We start from the raw sequence: 22,576 nt of genomic DNA, 5'->3' as shown, positions 1-22,576 counted from the left end.
CTAGCAGAAGACTATTTCATTTGGAGCCAATAGCCTCCACATATCCTATTTAACCTCATTGATGATACGTACTTAAACGTGTGCTCTGTATCTTTCCTCTGGGTGGCCCAAGGAGCTTTAGCAAGACATTGAAGTTTCTGCCTGGGATTGAGAGATACTGGCTGATAACACTACAAAATAGGACCAAGGAATAGAGGAGATCAAGAGAGGAGGTCCTGGGATATTGTTTATGTGCATTTTTTTGTGTAGTGCTCCTAAGTGTTGGCTGTTTCACATATGCAGTAAAGAAAATCGGCAGGAGAATCTGGCAGGTAACTGCCTGCAGGACCTCTCTGCATTCCGGCATTGCCTTATGTCCCCATTCACTATAATGGGGACCGGCAGCAATCCGGCTGCAACCCAGCAATATGGCCTGACAAATACCACTGAGTGTAACAGTATTTGGCTGGCCACTTCTCTGCATATTCTTCGGGTTGCGACCAGATCGCCGCCGGTCGCCATTATAGTGACTGGGTCTGGAAGATGACCAGTAGCTTCCTGCAGTGTGCAATCTGGACAACTCTGGCAGGCTGCTCCGCTGTAAGAACAGCCTCCTGGAGATGTAAAACGCGTGTGTGAAACTAGCCTAAGACTGCCAAATACACAAATTGCCTTATATCTGCTGTTTACTAAAGTTTTACGTTTACTCGTTTTAAGTTCTTGTCTGAAGTAAGTAGTTTTAGCAATTTCCATAAATGTCCGAAACATTAAAGTGATAATTTCTTAAAATGTCCCGTATACTGCAGTTCTGTGTGTCTGTGCTAGCCAAAAGCAAATGGCTTTCCATCAAGGTTGGCACATTCAATCCCACTGTAGTAGCTTGAAGGGATATCTTGGATATGAATAAAATAGAGCTTTTGTATTACTCTCCATGAATATGTGTGCTCATATTAGACATATCGATCTGAGAGCTATAAAACTCACACATCCCTCAATCTGGTATCATGCGTTGATATGTAAACTCCAATGTAAGCCTACAAAGAATTAAAATAAGTGATATTTTTCAAGTTTTTCTGTATAGAAGAATTATTATTTTGAGACCACAGCAGAAATTTTCTCCCACAAGGTGATTTATGGAGTTACATGATGCCACAAAGACATTTCCCCCTTCTGCTTTATATCCATTTCCCATTCATTTAACATAATAAAGTGGCTTTATTTTCAGATTTAGATTTTTTCTTTTTTTGCATTTATGTCTAATTATTGCAGCACACGGTGTCAGCCAGTAGATTGTATTTCACAGTGTTCTGAAGGGCGATTACATTTTGATGTAGAGTCCTATGTGGCTTGCTTTGTTTCTCACACTATGATCCCGCCTGCTCAAGGAATGTATGCATGGTTTCTTATTTTTGTCCAATGTATGCGTGCCCAAGCCAACCTCTTATCTTATAGGGAAAAGCTATGAGGGTGTGTCTGCTGCCGAGGTTGGTTGTGAAACACAGGACATTCAGCATTATATAAAGGGATTTAAGCAACTTTTCTGTTCACCACAGATAGAGGACAAGCAATCATTGTTTTGGAGAACCAGTAAAGGGGGAAATACTGGTTACCTACAACACTGGAGCAATTGTTTTCTCATACCCACTTAAAGCTGGCACCAAGGACTTCCTGATGCTAAGCATCTTGACATCATTTGTGGAATGGTCCACACACTGAGGTAGGGTGTTTCCATCCTGTACATCAATAGATACCATTATGTACCAATTCCAAACAAGTTATTATCTTCACATTTGATTGAATACATGTGCTGTCTACTGGAAACTCCTGCTCCTTGCTCAATAATTATTAAATGAGTTTTGCATTTGGTATTTTTTGCTTAAATTGTCCCTTGGTAACTCATGAAATAAGAAGTAGATGCTCAGCAGCAAGGTCTAAAGCTATAAGGATATCCACTCGTCACATGGTGGGTTATATATAGTGTGATTGGTAGCTCTCTTTCAGGGATCACGCTCACAGATATCTTCACAGACAATGGATTTTTCATGTCCAGAGCCTCTGCAGGTCTCTGCTTCACAATCACTCTCTTCCCAGACTGACACACTGAGGGCTTGTTTTATGCCAGACTGATTACAGAAGTCTTCACCTATGATCGCCTGTCAGGAAAAATCATGCCCTGGAATGGGGGGTGGATTGGGAGGTCCCACTACGAAGACTACCATCCTAATCCAAATAAAATCCAGCCCTGAATAAATAAAGAAAATAGCTTCAGCAACTAAGTTTGCTGAAGCCAGCGTCATCTTCCTGGACTTTACTTATCTCAACCAGGTGAGATATACACCCCTTTCAGGGCTTTACCATACACATTCCTGTTCATCTCAACACATATCCCCCTCTCCTCCTTCTTCTTCAGACTGGAGGCATGGGGATTTTCCCACATCGTACCATGCCCTCTGAAAGATGAGGCCAGTGTCACATTTTCTCTGCCATACCCAGGCTAGCAGAGCTTGGTTTATCACAAACACAGATTTTGTACCTAGTAGATAATATCTAACGGACTCTAGTGGCCAGATAGTCTCTTTTTACTCTTCTATGAGCTACGATGACAGGCTCTTGCACTCTCTGATCTCACTCTTTTTATTTCTTTATGTCATCAACATATTGCATCTTTCTTTTCACTTTACTCTCAGCGTTTCGATCTTGGCTTCTGGAACTTCTTTCACAAGATATTTTTTCCCAATCGACTGGCTCTCTCTTTAACTTCTCTGGCTCTCGCACATGCTCCGGTCCTTTCTTGGACTGCTGCCGCTCTTGACTGAACTGTTCACACAGTTGTTCTCAGTCATGGTCGTGTCCAGACCCTTCCTCCTTTGCTTTGCAGATCTTCTTCAGAAGATCATGCTCATCGCCGCTCACTCCTTTTAAATGCATCTGGTTCATTTTTTTCTTCTTTTCTGCAGGGGTTTCCTCAGGTTCGGCTTCAGTTTCAGTCCTCTACTTCTTCAGTGGCTTTTCCCATTTTGTCACTCTTCTCCAGCCTTATCTTTGGTCTCTGCAACATCTGAGGATTTCTCCCACTCAAACACATCTGCCTTAGCTTCTTCAGCCTTGGTCTTCTTGGAGTCTCCATTCTCTTTAATATCTTTCTCACCCCTCTCAGATATGGTATCACGTACCTGCACTCTCAATTCCTCATTTTCTTTGCCATCAAGGTTGGAGGCACTAAGGATACTGGGGTCCTTATCAGATTATTTATCTTCTGGTATTCCCTCCATTTGTGCAGGCTCTAGGAGAGCCATCTCCCAGTAGTAGACAGCATCTGCATGCTGCGCGTCTGTCTCCTGGTATTTCTTCTTGATGGCGGAGGGGATGTCTTTCGTAACCAGGTCCTGGCTACACACTGCCATGAGTCTTTTGGCTTCTACGTCCCCATCAGCACCATCAACGGGTTCAGCAGAAAGATCTTCCATCTTCTCTGCCTCAGCCTGCACCGCAGCGCCAACATCTCCAGACATATTCTTAACAGGCACAGACTTTGACTTCTTGGTATCTTTCAGAGGACTCTCCTCTTCAGGTTTCTCATTTTCCTTTAAACGAGCAAATATGTCGTCTCGAGAAGCTCTTGCCTCTAACTCTTTTCCACCTGCTTCTCAAGAGTCCACTTAGACTTATCCAACTCATGGACGTCATCCTTTGAGCTCATGAAATCTTACATGTCTGCTCTAAGTTGCTTGTTCCGCCTCTTAAATTCATCTTGCTCCTCAAGCACTTCTTCAAAGGCTTTAGCCTTAAAAAAAGAGACTGTCTCCTTCTACCGAGCATCAGTCTCTGCTCGGTCATGTTCTTTTGCATACCGGGCCAAGATGTATTTCTCTTCAGCCAGGAGCTGGTCAAACTTCTTCTGTTTCTTTTCCGTCTTAGACACATTTTAACTCTGGTGGTCCAGGTCCATCATCCGATCACGCAACTCTTGATCAAGTTGAGCAATCCTGGCTTCCAAATGACTTTTCTCCTCCAAGAGAGCACATTTTCCTGAGATGCTGTTTGAGACCTCATCAGCCAGCTCATCTCTTTCCTGCTCCGCATGACATCTGGATCGCTCAGAAGCTGCAAGACTCTAGATCCTTTAGTTCTTTCATCTCTTTCAGAGTCTCCTCCTTTGACATTTTGGAGCTTTCTCCAGTTGCTCTGCGAGAACAGATAGTCCCTTTTCTAGTGTATCTAGGGACTGTTCAGAGCGAGCAAAAACATCTTCAAGTTTGCAGCTGTACTGACCTGCCAGGCCCATCTGGTAGTGAGCCTCTGCCAGCAGTCGGTCTTCTACATGCTCTTTTTGGTTGGTCAGACCTGCCAGAAAGTCTTCCACTGCCAGGGTATAATTCTTAGACCCTATGCTGACGTCTCCCCACTTAACTCTCAACACGTCAGGTATAACTGTTGTCTGGTCGCTACTAGTAACTAACCTAATTTCACAAGACCTTGACATGGTAGCTTCCCTCTCTGAGTTGCTATCGGTCACAGCACATACGTCATATATACCGCTCGAGTCATTATCAATCCTGACCTCTAGGGGCACTGATGAGCCAATCCCCACATTGGACACCTCACCAGCAACCAAAGAACACAGTTGAGACTGCATATCCACCTCTGGTACGTGTGGTACCCCCTCTAGGACTGCCACACTTTCCTGCACGTTTACCACAGTAGGTTCGCTCCACTCTGTGCTCACAACATTAATCCACCCTTCTGCATCATTTACAGCCCCTGTCCACAACCTGCAACGGAAAAAGCATGTCATCTTCATCATCACATATTTCACATGACATCACATTTTCATTATGCAATCCCGCAAACTTGCTACAATCACCTTGCACCTTATCAGCACCATTGTTTCTAATGGTCACTTCATTTACAGGGCTGGGAACCAGTTCTGCAGAAGCGTTTCCACTTCCCCACAAATCCCAGAACAAAAGGAAAAGCACGGCCCGCCATTCCCTCATGTATGAGCACTTTTACATTACCAGTTTTCACCAGGGTCTCACCCCAAGTGAGAACCACCGGATAGTCCATAGTATCCGCATAATTGTCCCGAACATTTATCATTCTACCAGTCTCAGGGGCGGCTATCATGCTACCACTTACCCGGGCTAGCATGGGATCTTTGACTTTTCCCACCTCAAATCTAGCCTTGGTCACAGGCTCTTTGGGCAACACAGTACCCTTCTCCCCTACAGATTCCTGTGAGGGAGCAACCGCAACAGGCTTACCCGCCTGTTCAGACACTGCATTTTCCACATTGTCACAAACTTTAGAGACAGTTTCTCGCCTCGGTGACATAGCCATAGTCCGTTGCAAAGATCAGAGTCACGGTGGTATCTGTCTCTTAATTTCCCTTTATGAACTCCAGGACCTCTGGCATAACACGGGACACTTGTTGGCGGAAATCTAAAGTGACCCACAGCGGGATTCCCCCAATCACTAACTCGCAGGCGCTTTCTGTATCAGATCTTCTGATCACAATTATCCATTGCGTAGTCCTGCTGCAGGTGGGTCTGCACAGACCTCATAGTGACCAAAAACAGGTCAGTCTCTCTTTCACTAGGTTTCTGGCCCTTTAAATCACTGCACAATTTCAGTAACTTGCAACACAGCAAGAGTCCAAAATCTAAAGAGCAGCAGCTTCACTAAAAAAAAAAAAAAAAAAAAAAAAAAAAAAAAAAAAGGCTTCCGGCCATTTAATGCTTCACACAGCAAAGCAGCATTCAGTAGCACCTTCTCTTTGTCTTGTCATTGCCCCTAGCAACCGTCTGTTATTGCCCTTTTCTCATGGACAATTTGCTCGCATCCTCCACCAATAGCTCTCTTTCAAGGATCACGCTCACAGATATCTTCACAGACCCTGGATTTTTCATGTCCAAACTGTGCTTTATTGCGGCACAAGCACAAACAAACAATACAAAATAAACACCTACCCGGCTGGGCTCTAATTAATAGCTTTATGCACAGGGTCTCAGACTCCAAGTCTTAGTCGGTCTGCTCACCAACCCACAGTCCACACAGGGTAAAGATCAGGCTTCACCTAGCTTCGTGGCCTCTCAGCCCTTGGCTGAGACCACCCAGAACCTCTGCAGGTGTCTGATTCATAATCACTCTTCCCAGACTAACACACTGAGGGCTCGTTTTATGCCAGACTGATTACAGCAGTCTTCACCTGTGATCACCTGTCAGGGAAAACCAGGTCCTGGAATGGGGGGGGGGTGGATTGGGAGGTCCTGGGAGACTAGAACTATAACTTATGCTAGTATGCAACATAAATTATAGTAAATCTGGTGAACTGTGGAGCTCTGCCTCCTCTCGCTAAGACCCACTCCTTTTCTTGACATTTTATAAAAGTGTCAAAAAGCTGAAAAAGTCACAAATTATTATGCAAATATCAAATGCAAAATCTCCCCCCGTGTGCTTTGCAACAAATTACACAGTTTTAACAAATTAAAATCATTTCAGTGTCTAACCTCTGCGTGGGCTTTCATGGTTAAAAAGAATACCGTTAACGGCAAACAGGTTATAGGCTTCTCTAAAATTCACCACAATCCAGTAGGCATAGAGTTTGGCAGCTCCTGTAAGACATGAAGAAGATATCATTGAAATAGAAATCAATGGAGAAGGAACACATCTGCATAGATTGACATTTGTTTGTAAATTAATTCATAGACCAGATCTGACTTTGGATTTATAAAAACGGCCATATTACATGGTTAGTAAAAGGTTGCAGTAGGGCTACCATAGAGGTACGATTTCAGATGGAGGCATAATGACTTAATTTGTTGGATTCCATATTAATCCAACAGAAAAAAATTGTGACATGTCCCATTTGACTAAGTTCACGCCAGGTGTAAAAAACAAAAGGGAGGGGGGGCAGGGAAGGAGATGGGCTGGCAGGCTTGTCTCATTTACCATTTTCTACGCCTGTTTTAGGCTTTGAAAATGGTCTAAATGTAAGACAGCTCGGAAGCTGTCTTACATTTAGAAGTGGTGGTCGATCCGCCAAAGCTATGAAGAGGCCGGCGCCTCATAACTTCGGTAGATCTACCGCCAGTGCAGGGCTCTATACTTACACAATGAGTCTAAAGGAGTTTGTACAAAAGTACACGGGGGCTTAGGGCTTGGTATTAAGAAGCTGCATAGGCACCACACAGGATTTGACGAGATCACTAGCTACAGTACTGGTGTCACGAATGCAGTCAGCAACTGACTGCCATGGTCATGTAGAGTGCTCAACAATGTGCCACGAGGCAGCAAAGGGCTCTGGTGAAAAGCAATGCAGGAACTGCACCACATTTAAGGGGCAATACATTTAAACCTTTTCTTACATTTCCTGCTTTCCGGAGGAAGAACCCTCCTTACATACGTACATAAATGATGAGGATACAAAACTTAAGAAAAAATGGTAGCAATCCATCATAAATATAAAGGTTACTTGATCATATGAATAACACGTATTATTTTACAGAATTCTGTGTTGACTCACCGTATGGAGAGCGAGGATAAAATGGAGTAGTCTCTTTTTGTGGAATTTCCTGGACTTTTCCATAAAGTTCACTGGTTGAGGCTTGATAAAACTTCACTGTTTCAATAAGGCCACAGGTTTTCACAGCATCAAGAAGACGTAATGTGCCAACGCCGTCAACATCTGCGGTATACTCGGCCAGATCAAAGGAGATCTAAAAAGAATAACAATAATTGAGTAACCTACAAAAATGAGGAATAAAGCTACTTTCACATTAGCGTTTTTTGCGGATCTGCAAAAACGTTTCTGTTACAATAATACAACCGCATGCATTAGTCATGAACAGATCCGGGTGTATTATGTCTTCTATAGCCATGACTGATCAGTCATGAACACCATTGAAAGTCAGTGGTGGACGGAACCGTTTCTATTGTGTCATTGTGTGCCAGGACGGATCCGTCTTGCTCCACACCACAACGCAGACAGAAAAGCGTAATTCTGTACGCGATGGGAGCGCAACCAAACGGAACGGAATGCATTTTGGTGCAGACTACAGTAGTCTAGGGCATGCACTGTTACGGTAAGCAGCGGTGCATGCATTAATGTACAGGTCCTTCTAAAAAAATTAGCATATTGTGATAAAGTTCATTATTTTCTGTAATGTACTGATAAACATTAGACTTTCATGTATTTTAGATTCATTACACACCAACTGAAGTAGTTCAAGCCTTTTATTGTTTTAATATTGATGATTTTGGCATACAGCTCATGAAAACCCAAATTTCCTATCTAAAAAAATTAGCATATTTCATCCGACCAATAAAAGAAGTGTTTTTAATACAAAAAAAGTCAACCTTCAAATAATTATGTTCAGTTATGCACTCAATACTTGGTCGGGAATCCTTTTGCAGAAATGACTGCTTCAATGCGGCGTGGCATGGAGGCAATCAGCCTGTGGCACTGCTGAGGTGTTATGGAGGCCCAGGATGCTTCGATAGCGGCCTTAAGCTCATCCAGAGTGTTGGGTCTTGCGTCTCTCAACTTTCTCTTCCCAATATCCCACAGATTCTCTATGGGGTTCAGGTCAGGAGAGTTGGCAGGCCAATTGAGCACAGTAATACCATGGTCAGTAAACCATTTACCAGTGGTTTTGGCACTGTGAGCAGGTGCCAGGTCGTGCTGAAAAATAAAATCTTCATCTCCATAAAAGCTTTTCAGTAGATGGAAGCATGAAGTGCTCCAAAATCTCCTGATAGCTAGCTGCATTGACCCTGCCCTTGATAAAACACAGTGGACCAACACCAGCAGCTGACATGGCACCCCAGACCATCACTGACTGTGGGTACTTGACACTGGACTTCAGGCATTTTGGCATTTCCCTCTTCCCAGTCTTCCTCCAGACTCTGGCACCTTGATTTCCGAATGACATGCAAAATTTGCTTTCATCCGAAAAAAGTACTTTGGACCACTGAGCAACAGTCCAGTGCTGCTTCTCTGTAGCCCAGGTCAGGCGCTTCTGCCGCTGTTTCTGGTTCAAAAGTGGCTTGACCTGGGGAATGCGGCACCTGTAGCCCATTTCCTGCACACGCCTGTACACGGTGGCTCCAGACTCAGTCCACTGCTTCCGCAGTGGTCCTTCTCCACAATCTTCCTCAGGGTCCGGTCACCTCTTCTCGTTGTGCAGCGTTTTATGCCACACTTTTTCCTTCCCACAGACTCCCCACTGAGGTGCCTTGATACAGCACTCTGGGAACAGCCTATTAGCTCAGAAATTTCTTTCTGTGTCTTACCCTCTTGCTTGAGGGTGTCAATGATGGCCTTCTGGACAGCAGTCAGGTCGGCAGTCTTACCCATGATTGCGGTTTTGAGTAATGAACCAGGCTGGGAGTTTTTAAAAGCCTCAGGAATCTTTTGCAGGTGTTTAGAGTTAATTAGTTGATTCAGATGATTAGGTTAATAGCTCGTTTAGAGAACCTTTTCATGATATGCTAATTTTTTGAGATAGGAATTTGGGGTTTTCTTGAGCTGTATGCCAAAATCATCAATATTAAAACAATAAAAGGCTTGAACTACTTCAGTTGGTGTGTAATGAATCTAAAATATATGAAAGTCTAATGTTTATCAGTACATTACAGAAAATAATGAACTTTATCACAATATGCTAATTTTTTGAGAAGGACCTGTATTATATCACGAATTCAAACCTGGGTTCTTGTATGCACATTCCACAATTATTAAAGAACTGGGGTACGGCTATGTAATGTAACACATTAATGCATGTACTGCTACTTACGGTACTGGCACATGCGCAAGATTACAGTAATCGCCCGTTACCCTACACCATCTTAGAAAAGCCTCATCGGAGATACGGGTTAGTTAGGAATATGAGTTATGTACATGAACGAACTGGGTTCTTCCACAGCAGGCCGAACCTGGTACGCTCATCACTATAACTAATCTATTTTCTGTTTACAAATATGTGCCAGCTGTGAGATATATATTTTCCTTCATTCTAAATGGCGCTTCTGGCATTTAATCTGCATAGTAATGTGCACGTCCACCTATTAAGCTGGATGGGCATGGTCACACATGCTCAGTTTAAATCTTCAATGGCCACCAGTCATATGTACTGTTAGAAGCTGTGACAGTTATAGGAAGAGATCTGCAGCAGAAAGGACATGTCCCCTGAGAAAAAAAAAACATGCCCCCCTGAGAAAGAACACATCCCCTGAGCTGCCAGCCTCAGGAGAATCTAGAAGAGCAACTGGAGCAATTGATGGGGAGTTTTCTGGGATCGTGCGGGAGGTAGAGGGCTGGTTCTAACTTTGTCAGTAAGAGATTGTCATGTACTACATGATATTATTTTCTTTTTTTTACATCAATCATGGCAAAACCTCATTAAGGGGGGCAGCACGCCCTTTTTCTAGTATTTCTTGGCTTCTATTTTCTGAAGGAGAGGACAGGCGGTCTGAAAAAAGCATCACAGTGAATCACCAGCATACTCTTCTTAAAGGTGTTTTCCAAGATTTTAGTAAAGCGCTGTAGAATATAGCACTACTATATAAGTGCACAAAATAAATACATTTTAATACTGATGACCTATTCTCTGGATAGGTCATCAGTATCTGATCGGTCAGACACCCGGGACCCCAGCCGATCAGCTGTGTGAGCACCACAGCCTCCTCTTAGCTTTTACTAGGCCAGTGGTGACACTTTCATCAGTCAAGTGGCCTAGGTACAGCTCAGCATCATCGAAGTGATTGGGACAGAGCTGTGATAGCAAGTACAGCCGCTATACAATGTATGGCACTGTGCTTGGTAAGCAGGGAGAAGGCAATAGCGGTCACAGGAGCGCCAATGAAGTTTCAAACAGCTGATCGGCGAGGGTCCTTAGTGTTGGACCTCCACCATTTAGATACTGATTACCTATCCAGGGGATAAAATCTTGGAAAAACCTTTTAAAGTGACTCTCCTGACAGGAGCTCAATAATGGTATTTAAGTCCTACAGGGGATGATTATTTGCAAAGTATTTTCTTTATTACTTGTTCCTTGACTGCATTTTTGCTCAGCTTCATTAGGACAGAGCTGTGATCTCTCACTACAGTTTAGCTAGGGTGCCTACAGCTAGTCTTAGTCAAAACCCTTGTTTCCTCATTAGTTATGACTGCAGCAGTGAAGGCACTGGAGCTAAGACTACCTCAGAGTAGGCACTGGAGCTAAGACTACCTCAGAGTAGGCACTGGAGCTAAGACTACCTCAGAGTAGGCACTGGAGCTAAGACTACCTCAGAGTAGGCACTGGAGCTAAGACTACCTCAGAGTAGGCACTGGAGCTAAGACTACCTCAGAGTAGGCACTGGAGCTAAGACTACCTCAGAGTAGGCACTGGAGCTAAGACTACCTCAGAGTAGGCACTGGAGCTAAGACTACCTCAGAGTAGGCACTGGAGCTAAGACTACCTCAGAGTAGGCACTGGAGCTAAGACTACCTCAGAGTAGGCACTGGAGCTAAGACTACCTCAGAGTAGGCACTGGAGCTAAGACTACCTCAGAGTAGGCACTGGAGCTAAGACTACCTCAGAGTAGGCACTGGAGCTAAGACTACCTCAGAGTAGGCACTGGAGCTAAGACTACCTCAGAGTAGGCACTGGAGCTAAGACTACCTCAGAGTAGGCACTGGAGCTAAGACTACCTCAGAGTAGGCACTGGAGCTAAGACTACCTCAGAGTAGGCACTGGAGCTAAGACTACCTCAGAGTGGGCACTGGAGCTAAGACTGCCTCAGAGTAGGCACTGGAGCTAAGACTGCCTCAGAGTAGGCACTGGAGCTAAGACTGCCTCAGAGTAGGCACTGGAGCTAAGACTACCTCAGAGTAGGCACTGGAGCTAAGACTACCTCAGAGTAGGCACTGGAGCTAAGACTACCTCAGAGTAGGCACTGGAGCTAAGACTACCTCAGAGTAGGCACTGGAGCTAAGACTACCTCAGAGTAGGCACTGGAGCTAAGACTACCTCAGAGTGGGCACTGGAGCTAAGACTACCTCAGAGTAGGCACTGGAGCTAAGACTGCCTCAGAGTAGGCACTGGAGCTAAGACTACCTCAGAGTAGGCACTGGAGCTAAGACTACCTCAGAGTAGGCACTGGAGCTAAGCTGTAGTTACGGACCACGGTTCTACCATAATTGAGCTGAGCTATAAAGCTATAAAACTATTCAATCCATTATGTATTGTGATGTCAAACCCAAGAGGTTAGAGTGGGATTAATGCAATCAGTTATGACAGCAAAAATGACAGTCAGCAAACACCTAATGACAACCTTTTAATTAAAAGCAACTCCCCAAGCCCATAAAAAAATCAAAACGACATGAGCTAAAATGACAGACTAAAATGTACAACTCATGAGGCGACATAACCATAGAAAGCTGTCATTGTTCAAGGCTATAAACTCCCATCTATCCAGTGTGTACAAGGTATCTTCCAAGCAACACTTCATGCAACCAATTTACTAATGCTTTCTGTTCAGAAAAGTTTTATTTTTGGAATTATCTGTTGAGGGAAACACGCTGATCTCTTCAGATAGCCAGTCCCAGTAAACCCTCATGCACACGACCATCTGCATTTTTTTGTGGACTGATTGACTTCAATGAGACCAAGGACTGCATTTGGCGGACCAGAATAGGACATGTTCCATAATTTGTGCAACGGGCATGTCATCAGTGCGCCATCTGCATCTGTGTGTCCGCTCCGCAAATTTAGAACACACCTTATTCTGGTCTGCAAAATGTGGTCTTTGGTCTCATTCAAGTCAAGGAGTCTGAAAAAAAACGTGGATGGTACATGGACAGTATCCATACGGTTTGTGGACGGCAAAATGGATACAGCCGTGTGCATGAGGCCTTAATGTGTAACTATAATAAGATTTATTTATATATCGACACCATATTCCGCAGCGCTTTACAAATTCATAGGGTTCATGTACAGTACGAAACAAAACTAACTGGCTAATATGCAACTGAAACACTAGGAGTCAGAGCCCTGCTCGCAAGAGCTTACAATCTATGAGGAATTGGGGGTGACAATAAGGTAGTTGATTGTGACAAGTAGGATTTGAGCTATTATTGAACTGACAGGAGTGGTGCCGGACGATCTGCTTCAGGTTTGGGACTACTAGAGGATTGAGTTCAGGCCAGAGGAGTTGGTGGGGGAAAGGTTTAGTCGGGGAATAGTCAGTTTAGGTAGCTTGATAAGCCTGCCTGAAAAGATGTGTTTTTAAGGCACGTTTGAAGGTGGAGAAGTTGTGAATTAACCTAATATTCCGGGGTATAGAGGTGCAGCACTGTGGAGAGCTTTGTGGGTGAGGGTGAGAAGTTTGAACTGTATTCTGCGGTGGATGGGCAACCAGTGAAGTGACTGGCATAGACTAGTAGCATCAGTGTAGCGGTTGGTAACTATATATTTTGTCACTGATCCTTGAAACAAACGTTTGCATTTCACCAAAATTTTGCCATTCCTGACCCAGTACAGGGAACAGAGCTGTGTTGCAATTCAGAACCAGCACACTCAACTCTACAGGATTACCTGAACTAGCAGAGTATATTATATTCTTCAAATACATTGGTTCTATAAAACAAATAGCATAACATAAAAAAATAAAAACATACCAGTTCTCTAACCAACTCACAACTGATATGCTAGAATCACAATGCATTACATTTGGTGTGCCGCCAATCGTATACTTATATGCAACTGTATGCCTTTGTTGAAAAAATTCCGTAGAGAAAAGGAGTATATGTATGGCACAGACTAGTAAAATCTCCAAAAATACTTTTATTGGAATTTTAAATCCATAACAAGTGCATATATACACACACACACAAATGGTTGGGGTATACAGGTTCCTTCACATGGATTTGCACGACGACCGTTTTGGATACCACGTCACGCTTAATCAAGGTGCCACATGTTGGATGTGAAACGGCCGTCATGCCGATGCATGTGAAGGAACCACCTATCTCCACACATGTGTATATGGAATTTATGGATTTGAAACTTCAATAGAAGTATTTTTGGGACTTTACTAGTGAGTGCCGTACATACTATATACTCTTTTCTATATGAAATTGTTTTGAATATATGCTATCCTTTGCTGGTATAGACCACCACTTTTATTTTTCCTTGCAGACTACAAGTCTAATAATGGAATGAAGATGTAGTGTGTGGAGGCTGTAGTGCCTACATTTTTTTAATAAAGTTTAAAAATAAATGAAATTTCACCGGCCAAACCTATGCCGTGACAACATCTATTAAGTGTACTTTATATCTTGTGTTGATGAAAGTTAATTGGCATGTCTGGCACTTAAAGAAAATGTGTCACCAAACATTTTATCTGCCAGTTAAAACCAGATATCTCTTTTTTTATAATCTGTTTTAAAATATATATATATATATATATATATATATATATATATATATATATATATATATATAATTTTATTTAATTTTTTTATTTGCTGAACACTATTATGGGACGGCCATCTTGTCTAAGCTGTACTTAACTGCATTACAAAACATTAAAAAAATTGCTTTATGGCAGCCACATGGACCATAGACACAATGGTCAGGAGGGGACCCTATTGACTTCTATGGGATAGTTTTCAAGGCATGCTCTGTGACCTGTGCAGAGGTCAGGAGGGAGCTGAAAAGCTGTGATATTGCCCATTGTGAATGATGAATCCTGTCTTATCTGTACACAGAGATGATATCATTACACGCAGGATTAGAAAGGTATATAACTGCAGTAAAATGACCTGTACAAACCAAGAAGTGGCGCCAATTATTAGACATAGTGGCCAGTGCAAAAACTGCAGGATTTTTTGTTTTATTTTAAATATAAAAAAGGACATTGAAAATGAAAAATACCATTAAAAAAATATTTTAAGATATGTTAAACATAAAAAAGTGATTTAAACAGCAGCTCATTTTCTGATGACACATTCCCTTTAAGAGATAATGAGCAACGTGACCCTAGCTGTATTGGAACCTGAACATCTTCATAAAGTCTATGATTCACAGAACACTAACCAAGGGGTAAAAACTATCTTGTCGAAAATGTGTTTAGCTTCTCAACAACTAAAAAAGATATAAATACAAACACAAAAAGAAAACACGCTAACAATAGATATAAAGGAAAATGTTGAAACGTCTAAGGATTTCATCAATAAGCGTCAAGGATTTGGGCTGATGAACGGCTGGAAATGGTTTACAAAGCGAGTTATCCTGCAAGCAACAACAGTAGATGGGAAAAGGGAGGACTAGTGGGAGGGTGCTCTTTCTGGAGGACATGACTAAGAGCGATGCGAGAGATAGCCAATTCATTTTTCCTTATTTGTGCCATGGGAATCTTAGCCTAAGAATAATTATGGGAGGAAATTATTTTTTTCTTCATTCGGCTCTGCCTATCCACAAGCTGAACACACTTTGTAGCACTTTACAACCTTAGATGCAATTTACAATGAAGAAAAACAAAATATTTTCCCAGGACAATAAAATGTAAACTCTATGAAATAAAGATTACTATGGTAACCGCTGATGCCGGAGTAGGAAACCACTAATTGTATGGCTGCTGAAACAATGAAAGTCACAAAGTTAATCACAAGTTCCAGAGCAAAATTATTCTTGACATGAAAATTCCATTTGTTTTATGGCCTCGGCTCTGCATAGGGAATGGTGTTTGTGTCATACTTTAGGAGCGCTGAGCCAAGAGTATTCTTCACGGAACGGCTGGGGAAGTGATTAATGCAAAAGAAATGGGGATGACCCTTTTTATCAACTGTGAATTGAGTTTCCCTTGATCTCAGTGACACTAAGGCTCTTCTGCTAACAGGCACCAAAGCTCTTCTGTCCTGCAATGCCATCTTCATTGCAAACAGGAGTACTGCACGGCAAGGTTGTTGTTGGCACAGCATGTGGGTTTTCTCTGAGTCACGTGTGTACCGAGGCTTGTGGACGCAAGAGACCTGCAAAAATCATTTACTCGGCTCGGTTTGATAGTTCTGTTACAATAGCAAATATAAAGATCCATTATTAAGGGTTAAATGGTTGCAAGGTTTTATTTTCCCTGTGCTGATTTTGCTTTTGTGTTCCCATAGAAATGAAGAAAAGAATATAAAACATGTTGTCAAAGGCCAAGCATACCCCTATAGTATTAAAGGGCATCTGTCAGCAGATTTGTACCCATGAACCTGGCTGACCTGTTGTATGTGTGCGTGGCAGCTGAAGGCATCTGTGTTGGTCTCATGTTCATATGTGCCATCATTCAGCCAATTTCATAGGTAGAAATCTGCTGACAGATGCCCTTTAAGGCATCAAAACAATAAAAATAAAAAAACTGCCATGATGAATATTATGGGGATAATTTATTAAACAGAAATACGCCAAAATTAGGTTTATTTCTGGAACAGATTGCGGCACAAAAAGGTTCTTTGTGCCGCAATCTGCGAATTCTCCGAGCTCACATCAAGTGTAAAAAAAAAAAAGTGTGCATGGCATGAGCGGGGAGGGAGACTGGCCAGTAGGAAGCGGTCTTGCATTTAGACGCTTTAGAACAGGGATGCCCAAGCTGCGGCTCCACAGCTGTTGGAAAACTAAAACTCCCAGTATGCCCGGACAGTATACAGCATGGCATGGCCGGAGTAGTTTTACAACAGGTGGAGGGCCACAGGTTGAGCGTCCTTGCTTTAGAGCCACCGCCAGGTATCTTCATAGCCGGTCTAAATAAATGTGTCCCTATGTGTACTTGAAAATATGTTAAAATGTTTTATGTATGTCGCTAAAAGGGGTTGTGTCACTTCAGCAAATAGCATTTATCATGTAGAGGAAGGTAATTACAAGGCAGTTACTAATGTATTGCTATTAACCATATTGCTTCCTTTGCTGGGTGGATTAATTTTTCCATCACAGTCACTAGGCGTAGCCCGCTCACAGTAAATTACCACTCAGATGTTGTGGTTACAAACGGCCAGCATCTGAGGGCTTAAATGCCCATGATCAGAGTTATCGCATATCACGGACACTGCCAGCAAGTGTCTGCTGTACAACACAGTTCTTGAGCAGCCGCCATATTTAAAGGCCCCACTTCCACCATGTGTGAATCCCCTATGCAACAAGTTAATTAATAAAAAAAAATAAAAAAACTTGTGTTAGACGCATCAGAATAAAAAACTATGTCTAATGTGCTACTAGAGTAAACTACATGCAGCAGATTTGTTTCTGTCACATTTATCAGAACAAGTTGTAATGGAACAGAACAAGTTATAATTGACCCACTAAGGTCCTTTTAAATAGATCGACTTAGCAGTCAATTACATTGAATGAACAAAATGTTCACGATAATTGCCTGATCGTCAGGGGAGATGAAGCTGTATTTACTCCTCCCCTGGAAGGGGACCAGTAATCGATACTGCGATCACTCGGTCTCGATAGACGATCATTGTTTCAGGGCAGCAGATCCCTCTTTACATGGGACAATCTGCTGCCTAGAAACATTGCATCTTTCAGCCAGCACCAAAAATCAATCACCTAAAGACTAAGCGTTCATTGAGTGATTGTTGGCAACTTTACAAGGGCCCATATTTGGGAACACACATTTGTAGAAAATGTTCATCCTCAACAATTGGCCAGATGACCGGTCCATGTAACAGGTCATCTGGGACCTTTACCCCGTTTATACATGTGCCCCAATATGTTGTTTTAATCCACTCTTACACAAATATAATCTCCAGAAATTATTAGAATATTCTTCCAGCAGAGTGGGCACAGCAATTCCCTAGTGTCTGGTCAAGGGCAATCACTCCAATAGGGAGGAAAAAGCGAAAGAGGCATTTGAGGCTTAACTCTTTACAAGCTATATATAAAGTGACATAAGGAAGAACACATCAAACAGGACTCAAATAGTCACAAGGAGTAAATAAGAATGAAGTGGAAGGAAGATATTAATATTGCTGGAGGGGAGCAATTACATTCTGATTAGCACATTATAAAGAGCTGTCAGATTATCGCATTGTGATGAAAATTTTACATAAAAAAAAAAAAAAACACAGAACAAACCACCAGTATTGCCATGATGGGAATACTGGATGTGATTATATGACTAATCATCATTAGGGATCCAGTAGATCATCATCAAGAGCTGTTTTGCTTGTGACTGATATATTGTGCAAATTGTTTTGTTGTTACTGCATTTGCAAAATTTGTGGCGTTCAAAGATCCCATTTGAAGGCGACGGACGACTTTACACTGATGTTTTTATTGTTTATTTGTTCCCTAAATGTGAAATTAAGCAACTGTAAATATTCTTCGGAAACTTTTTCCTACTATTTAGCTTCTTCACTTAAATGCTGTTGCTGCTAATTCTTACATAAATCAGTGAGTGTACTGTTCCTATTTTTGATAGCTCTCTCTGCTCTCCCCCTCCCTTTTCTTAGGCTACTTTCACACTAGCGGCAGGACAGATCCAACAGGCTGTTCGCCCTGTTGGATCCGCCCTGCCGCTGGACCGCAGCTCCGTCCCTATTGACTATAATGACGGGGGGGGGGGGGGGGGGAGCTCCGGCGCAGCACGGGAGTGCAAGGCGAGAGCACGGCAGACTAAAAGTACTGCATGTCCGACTTTTTAGTCCGGCGGCCTCTCACCGCGAACTGCCGTGCTGTGCCGGAGCTCTGCCCCTGTCCCCATTATAGTCAATGGGGACTGAGCGGCAGTCCAGCGGCACGGCAAAATAGCGGCAGGACGGATCCGACAGGGTGAACAGCCTGTCGGATCCGTCCTGCCGCTAGTGTGAAAGTACCCTTCATGTCAGACAATGGTAGGAGTCTGCACATTATGGAACTGTGTGGACAGTTGGGAGAGGATACAAAGAGGGCAGCTCACACAAGCTATAGACAAAGAGCCTACACCAGGCAGTTTGCAGAAGAAGGCAGCAGCATCTTGGACATTCAGATCCAGCATGTAATATTGGTTGGAATGTGACCTCATGAGATAAGTCTGTACCTAGAAGCAGGCTGCAAACTGAATATCAGGATTTTAAAATTGAACGAAGACTGCAAACTAAAACGTAGTGCAACTTATTTATTCAAGGAAACCACTAACATATTTTAATTCATTTTTTTATGTCAAAGGTGTCTATAGCCTTTAAAGGGGTATTCCAGGATTTTAGCATTGATGGCTGTGGTCTGACACCTCCCACCGCCCTTGATTAGCTGTTTTGCAATAGCTCTGGCACCGGAAGTCCTCACCGGAACTAGAAGCTCCATCCACTGTGTAGTTGATGGAGCTAGTAACTGCAGCATTGTGGTGAATGGAAGCAGCACCGCAGTAACTACCTCCGTACATTAAACGATGGACAAAGCTGTGTATTTCCAGCGCCAACTTCAGAGACCAGAGCTACTCTGGAACAGTTGTTTTGAGGTGGTACAGGGTGTAGCCCATTACATATTAATGGCCCATCTTAAGGACAGGGCATGAAAGTAAAATCCTGAAATACCCCTTTAAAAGGTACTGACAAACCTCCCCTGGGATGCTTGTTGAGGCATGGAAAACAGTCTATCCACCATGCCTTGTTGTCGTTTTACATTTTTCTAAGGCCTTTAGTTCTGTTATGATCAAGTTGGATAATAAGGAGGTGCTGGCACTCGGGCTCACTGACTGCCATTGGTTGGGATATCAACTTACACTAGAATGCTAACTATGAAAAAACATCTTTAAAGGGTTTATCCAGGAATAAATTTAAAATGGCCAGAAGCAACCTATCCAAGAATGTGAATAGGACTGGTTGCCTCCTTTTGCAGAGCTGCCAAGGGGAAGGGGGGGAGGTCTGTGAGCGGAGCCTCGCTATACACTACACTGCTCTATAATAAATGGTAATGATGTGATCCTGCCTGAGATATGCCATCATGGCTAAGCAGCCTGACAGGAACGCTCACCAATGTGTAATATATGCCACTAGGCAGCTCCGCAAGTGGCGACAACCAGTCCTGCTCACATTCTAGGACAGTTTGCTTGTGACTATTTTAAATCAATCCCGGAGAACGATTAAATATTCTACCAAAGGACCCGGCTCCCATATCCCAACTGGTGTTATATCCTGACATTTCTAAATAACAGTGGAGAACTCTTATGTGCATTTAGACCACAAGAATTCAAAAAAATCTCCTCAGGCAGACAGGACAAAGCAATAAAATAAGTGATTATAAACCAATGAATAACATAAAAAGGTGCAAACTGTTTAAACAAAAATTAGATTTCATGTAAAATAAGAAATGCTTATTTTACGGTCACTCTGTGTATTTCTACCATAAATCTTAGCGATTCTTGGTTCAGCGTAATAACACATTCATTATGTAGGCTGGAAAATAAATAAGGGTCCCACTTGGAAAAGGCTCAGTGAAGGTCTCAGGATTTCAGGCATGAACTATTTGCTGTCCTAATGTAGGAGTGAAATGCTTAAAAAGTGATAAATTAAGCAGATAATGTTTGGCTAGTTGCAAAGCATCTTGCAGAGATCATCAATCCAGCACTGTGCCCTCTGTACACTACTCCCAGGCAGTCTCCACCAAATGGAATTTTTCTCCATGCTAAGCTATGTAGTCGTCCACTGTCACTCCACCGTGAATCATGTGCCCACCCAGCTTCCACAACCTCTCCCTCTGCACACATTAAAGTGGATATGTGGTTGATAAAGTATTCAAATAGCAATCTTAAATAAATTAAGGGAATCTAAGCAGGCTTGTTGCTTTCTGGTACAATGGGAAAAAAGAATGAAAACTAGAAATTAAAAAATACATTAAAGAGGATCTTTCACCACTCCTGACCTGCCTATTTTAATAACTACATGCATTCCCCATGTAATAACTATTCTGCAGCATCTATTCTTATGGCTCTGTGTTGTGCCGTTCCTTTATTATTTCTACTAGAAGTTATGAATGAATTGCTATTAGCCTTCAGTAAGGGTACAGAGGGGAGGTAACCAGTTAGGGGGGGGGGGGGGGGGTGTACCTGCACAGACTGAAAATGGCAGCACTGATTGGATAGAGTCAGTCTATGCAGGTACACCCCCCAACTAGTTACCACCCCTCTGTACCCTTACTGAAGGCTAATAGCAATTCATTCATAACTTCTAGTAGAAATAATAAAGGAATGGCACAACATAGAGCCATAAGAATAGATGTTCCAGAATCGTTCTTACATTGGGAATGCATGAAGCTAGTAAAACAGGAAAGTCAGGAGTGGTGAAAGGTCCTCTTTAAATAATTAAATGGAAATTCCCTACTTTATGACCAGGGGAGGTCCAACCACTGACTGATCCAGAGAATGAAGGGACTACAGCACTGTTTCAGTCTTTCATGCCCTTATCATTTTTATATTCACAGTGTGATTCATGGACACATAGTTGTCCAGTGGCCAAGCTGCTGGTCCATGCACAGCCAGGTTTCAACTATGGCAGAAAGAAAGAATGAATCAACCGACCACGATCTTACACAAAAACTCAGAGGTACTCATTCCACAGGTGTCAACTATACAGGAGAAATTACGAAGTACTATGGTAGCCAGAAAAAATAAATAAATACAATATCATGTTGAATACCTTTGTGTTAAGAAATACAAAAATATTATGTGACCCAGCCTGAAGAAGGAGGCAGGCCTATGCCAACATCACATTATAGGCAGTGCTGCGTGCCCATTCTTGTCAGAATCGTGATGGTCCATAGACAGGGCAATAACTACCACTACAGCAGCTATAGCGGCTGCTACGGGGCTCACAATATCAAGAGGGCCCCATCTGGTACACAATCCATCAAAAGAGGTGCAACAAGAACAATGGCGAGACCCTCATTGCACCAAATTTGCATGTCAAGAGAAAGTATTATAATTTGGGAACGGAGCCTTGGATCAACGAAAGGAAAAAAAAAAACGGTGCTTTAATCAGCTTTAATGCAAAAAGTTGGATAAAGAGGTCGTTGGTGACAGATTCTCTTTAAATTGTATGTAAGAACATATACCTGGAAGGTAAGCAATGAGTAGAGATTTGACAAGCAGAGAGGAACTGAGGCAGAAGGTATATTGGAGGATTATTGAAAACTATTCCATAGTGCAAAAAGAATTAGCTGAAAATAGAATAACCCGAAGCCTAAAGCTAGAAATGGATGATGCAGAGGTAATACTTAGTTTAAGGTTTTAAGGCCATTCCTGGTAAAACATGTTCATGTATGACATGACAGTATTTCGTGTTGTGAACTTTATTTCGATGCAATTGATTTCTCTTGGGCTGAAGAGCTATTCTTACTTTCGAGAGGGAGAGCTTCCAGCATTCTTTTAACACAATGCACAACAACATGGCTTCAGGTCCCGTTCTACATACCACCTGCTTTCCAAAAATAAACTTGAGGCTGCTAAAAATACGGCACACCTCAGCGTTCCACAATAGATCCAGGCTAGTTCCGTGATGTCACCCAAAAAGGGACATCTCTTAATAGAAACAAACACCTTTTTATGGCAACACACTATTGGATGAACTCATTAACAGATGTGTGGGTAGATA

General features: G+C 42.5%; 1 protein-coding gene across 3 annotated transcripts in view; it reads right to left on the bottom strand.

Annotated features, from left to right (window-relative positions):
• GMDS (GDP-mannose 4,6-dehydratase) overlaps positions 1 to 22,576 on the bottom strand; it is a 481,024-nt gene that overhangs the window by 306,983 nt on the left and 151,465 nt on the right. For all 3 annotated transcript variants that reach the window (XM_044293287.1, XM_044293288.1, XM_044293286.1), the window contains 2 exons: positions 7,505 to 7,697; positions 6,489 to 6,593 (listed from right to left, as the gene is read on the bottom strand). In XM_044293287.1, coding sequence (XP_044149222.1) covers positions 6,489 to 6,593; positions 7,505 to 7,697 — 298 coding nt within the window. The remainder of the gene's footprint in view (positions 1 to 6,488; positions 6,594 to 7,504; positions 7,698 to 22,576) is intronic.

Source organism: Bufo gargarizans, chromosome 5 (genome assembly GCF_014858855.1).
Source record: "Bufo gargarizans isolate SCDJY-AF-19 chromosome 5, ASM1485885v1, whole genome shotgun sequence".
NCBI classification, from domain to species: domain Eukaryota; kingdom Metazoa; phylum Chordata; class Amphibia; order Anura; family Bufonidae; genus Bufo; species Bufo gargarizans.
The sequence above is the reverse complement of the archived record's forward strand: the minus strand, read 5'-3'. Positions and strand labels throughout refer to the sequence as shown.